Source organism: Ipomoea triloba, chromosome 9, assembly GCF_003576645.1.
Source record: "Ipomoea triloba cultivar NCNSP0323 chromosome 9, ASM357664v1".
In the NCBI taxonomy this organism is placed as follows: domain Eukaryota; kingdom Viridiplantae; phylum Streptophyta; class Magnoliopsida; order Solanales; family Convolvulaceae; genus Ipomoea; species Ipomoea triloba.
Genome location: NC_044924.1, coordinates 15,396,628 through 15,400,976, shown reverse-complemented (window position 1 = coordinate 15,400,976; position 4,349 = coordinate 15,396,628). Strand labels below are relative to the sequence as shown.

The 4,349-nt window shown below is 32.3% G+C and overlaps 1 protein-coding gene across 1 annotated transcript in view; it reads left to right on the top strand.

The window, feature by feature from the left end:
• LOC116028547 (UMP-CMP kinase 3-like) overlaps window positions 1–4,032 on the top strand; it is a 4,912-nt gene extending 880 nt beyond the window's left edge. The window contains exons 2-10 of the mRNA XM_031270282.1: window positions 243–340; window positions 1,031–1,085; window positions 1,325–1,442; window positions 1,686–1,842; window positions 1,973–2,053; window positions 2,178–2,285; window positions 2,395–2,466; window positions 3,069–3,122; window positions 3,848–4,032. Coding sequence (XP_031126142.1) covers window positions 311–340; window positions 1,031–1,085; window positions 1,325–1,442; window positions 1,686–1,842; window positions 1,973–2,053; window positions 2,178–2,285; window positions 2,395–2,466; window positions 3,069–3,071 — 624 coding nt within the window. The 5' untranslated portion in view covers window positions 243–310 and the 3' untranslated portion in view covers window positions 3,072–3,122; window positions 3,848–4,032. The remainder of the gene's footprint in view (window positions 1–242; window positions 341–1,030; window positions 1,086–1,324; window positions 1,443–1,685; window positions 1,843–1,972; window positions 2,054–2,177; window positions 2,286–2,394; window positions 2,467–3,068; window positions 3,123–3,847) is intronic.
• Window positions 4,033–4,349: the final 317 nt, after the last annotated feature.

Below are 4,349 nucleotides of genomic sequence, written 5' to 3'. Positions count from 1 at the left end.
TTTTTTTTTTTTTTTTTTTTTTTTTTTTTATGTTTTTGTTTTTGTTTTTGTTTTTGTTTTTGTTTTGGATCTAATGGTATCTGCTTTTTTTTTATTCATTTGTTCTCCTTTATTCTATAATTCTCTCAAGCATTACCATGCTGTGTAGTTTTTATTTTTGTAATTCAAGAATCAATAAATCTTATGTGCAATTCTTGGATAATCACCTTTTTTTTGTTTTGTTTTATTTTTGCTTCCATCAGGATTGTCATTGCAGTTTAAGATCTTAGAGTAGTCAGATTATTTCTAAGACTCTGTTCATTTGATATTCATGGGGACTGTCGTGGATTCCACAAACAAGGTACCTTTTATTGCATGTTTCATTTTCTTTTACTTTTCATTTAAAAAAAAAAATACTACTCCGTATTACTTTTAAGTGTTAAACTTATTGATATGGTCGTTGAAAATGTACATTTGCTCTTGATGATTTCATTGAGAATGAGTGCTAAGATATTTCAGTTTCTGAATCCTGAATTAGACTTTGAAGTTAAATGCTTCACTTCCAGATGACATTCTATTGAAAAGGAATTTTCATATATATATATATATATATATATATATATATATATATATATGTTGATTTTTTCATGGAGAAGCTAATTCATCAGCAATTCCTTCCTCTAGCATAGGGTGCTCTCTTAGGATTAACCAATGACTGGAACTCAGAGAACAAAAAACATTAGAACAAAAAAGCAAGTTTGGCAATGAAGTGGTAGTCGTTCAAATCGATTTAAGAGGATTGGTGTATCTCATCACTTAATAATTTGATGAGTTTTTGTTTAAGTTAGTGGAATGCCAAGTTATTGTTTTTCCCTGGTGTTTTGTCACTTGGAATTTCAAGATGTTTCTATGCTTTCTAAATTTGCAAGGTACAATAATTTATATTAGAAGACTTTTTCTGTTATTGGCCTTATTGGTTCTAAATCAATTTGTGTGGAAATAGTGACTTGCTTACATGCAATGTTGTTTGACAAATAGAGTTTGATTGCAGGAAGCAACTGGAAGCCTCCCAATTAACAAGAAAGTTAAGGTCGTCTTTGTCCTAGGTGAATACTTCAATTTCAGCATTTATTCTTCAATCATATCAAGTGAATAAGATTTCTTGTCGTCATCAGTTTCCAAAAATGGCTGATCATGCATCTTATAGTTCCACCAATTTTATGTTATTTGGCGTTGGACTGTTCTTGCAATTATTCACTTTTGATGGCTGTCCTTTGGTTTCTGCAATTACATTCTTGAGATATATACCTTTGCATTTAATAATTTCCATCCTTCAAATTGACAGGTGGCCCAGGAAGTGGTAAAGGCACCCAGTGTGCAAATATTGTTGAACATTTTGGGTACACCCATCTAAGTGCTGGTGATCTCCTTCGAGCAGAGATCAAGTCTGGTTCTGAAAATGGGTACTGTGCTATTATACCTATCCCTTTGGGTACTTTATTTGATATTCTGATTTTTAAATATCAATAATCTGCTATTGTCCTTCTGCTGGTCCAGTATTATGTGCATATATCTGTAGTTCTTACAGCTTATTCTATTATATGAATGTGAAGTTTCTAGTATAGTGAAGCCTCATTACGTTTTTCCATAGCTGCATAATCCTCGTGATTTAAAAAAAAATTAAGAGTTTTCTCCTGCATGTATAGGACAATGATTCAGAACATGATCAAAGAGGGAAAAATTGTGCCTTCTGAGGTAACAATTGCCCTTCTCCAACGTGCTATTCAGGAAAATGGCAATGACAAATTTCTTATTGATGGGTTCCCTCGCAATGAGGAGAATCGTGCAGCTTTTGAGCGAGTCGTAAGTTTCTTATGAGCGATAGTTTGATCCAGATCTTTCAAATTTTCATGTTTATCAACATTTGTTGCATTTAGATGAGCATTCTTGTTACAATTATCAGTTAATCACAATCACATTCGACATCTTGCAGACTGGAATTCAGCCAGATTTTGTCCTTTTCTTTGATTGTCCTGAAGAAGAGATGGAGAAGCGCCTTTTGAGTCGGAACCAGGTTAGACATACAATTTCCTTTTATAGTATGTTTCTCATCATGCTCCAATTTTAATGTCTTTAGGTTTGTTTCTGCGTTTCTTTTCCTTATCTCTTTATGACTTTCCTAATTTTCCTCTTGAAAGGGAAGAGAAGATGACAACATTGAGACAATAAGGAAGCGGTTTAAGGTTTACATGGAATCTAGTCTCCCGGTTATTGAATATTACAAGTCAAAGGAAAAGGTCCAGAAGGTAGTATCTTTTAGCTCTTATTCTTTTTCACCCCATCTTTATCAAGACTAGCAAAGAAAAGGAAAGGAAAATAAAAACCTGTGATATAACTGGAGCTTCATCTTTTCAGATTGATGCTGCCAAACCTGTGAATGAAGTTTTCAATGCTGTTAAAGCTGTATTTACCCCATCAGGTGGAAAGGTAAATCACCATTCTATTGGCTTAGAGAAAGTTAAAAAAATCCCCTGCTATGTATGGAAAATAATATCCATAAAATGGATTGTGAGGTTGCTCTGGAAGGTTTTATAATGTTACCAATATATTATGATTGCATTACTATGTAAAATATGATGTAAATGTTATTCTTCTGTGTGTTCAGTGTTTGTAATAAGCTAAACCCCTTTCTAGGTTTGAATCCCATCAGATGTACCAAAACGTTTAGTCTTCTGTGTCATAGGAAGTCATAGCATATTCAAAATCAGTAACACATGCAGGAATCAGTTTGGATATAATTCAATTAACATGATACCATCAGTTTTTTTTTATATGAAAATTTGGAACTAAATAATAGTTTGCTACTTGCCAGAACTGAAAATTTCTGGTAACTTGTGCTTGCCTGAAGGAACCATTGGTTAAAATTATTCTCATATTCTCATTTTGGGTGCATAGCCATTGCGATCAGTTATCATTTGTTTTATCTTATGAATAAATTTTCGTTTTTGACATTAATGTCTTCAATAGGTCCTTATTTCTCACCTTTACCTTTGAATGGGATCTCACACAGCTTTTCTTGTATGTTACAGTGAGTTCGCTAAGGGGTGTTATCCTGCCTGGACATCATGCCGGATTTGTCTGTGGTAAATGAATATCTGCATCAGTGTTCAATATCATGCTCGTTCTTTTTGTTAATGCCTTAATGGATGTTTTAGAATATGGGAAATGCCAATTGATTTGACTCATTACCAGTGACAACTCTTTATCTTCATTGATTGATTATAATGTCAGTCAGTACAAGATTTGGTTTAAAAACTTAGGCTGAAGTGGCATTTCCCATCGACTGTTTGGTTTATGGTTCATTTTTGTTAGGCTGTATGTGGCTTGGATTGGATTGATTTTTTTTGACTCCCTGCCCCCCAAAAAAATTAGGTGCATTATGTTATTTAAGGCTTGATTATATCAATATTTGTACCGTGGGCTCGAGTTCACATGTCAAGGTGGACCCCTAATCCACTAGAAATGAATATGTATCAAAATATAATGAATCTATTAAAAATGAACTACAGTACACTTAAAATGAACTTATAGTATATTAAAAAATGAATATGTATTAGGGTAAATATTGGAGTGCACCGTGCACAATATAATTTGCCTGATTTATGTTAGTTTTTATCATGACAATTGAAAATCATTCCAACTTGTTGGATTTTTATTTAGGTATATAAATTCGAAAAGCAATTGATTCTTGGTTGTATTAATAGATTGGATTCGTAGTGATCTGTTGTTTTCTTTACACTTAAATATTGCAATTGCTATGAATTGAATTGAATTGAATGGTTATTCATTTTTCTCCTGCTTTTCCCAGGGGACTACACCGACTGTTGATGCCGGAAGTTGATTTCCGCCTAGACTCGAAGCGAGATTTATAGTTAATGCAAGTTTTTTTTTTTTTTTTTTTTTTTTTAAATTTTAGATCCGATGCAAATGAAAGTCCCTTTTGTTGTTATGTTGCTATACTCTAATAAATAAAATTCTTCGTTATTTTGAATATTGGTAACTGAATTTACTCCGGTGAGTAATAAAATTTTCGAGTTACAGATCATGACGTTGGGAGGGTTTTATATTTTTTTTTTATTAGACCTAATCATCATTTTGACCCTTCAATTATTTTTCAATTGTTAATACTTAATATAGTCTATAGTTTTCAATTTCAACCAATTTGATCATCGAATTGTTTAAAATTTTGCCAATTAAACTATTCCATGGATCAAAATGATGATTTCCACATTTTTAAAATTTTGTCAATTTAGTTCTGGAAGAGTTTAATTGACGAAATTTTAAACAATTCGAAGATCAAATTGGTTGAA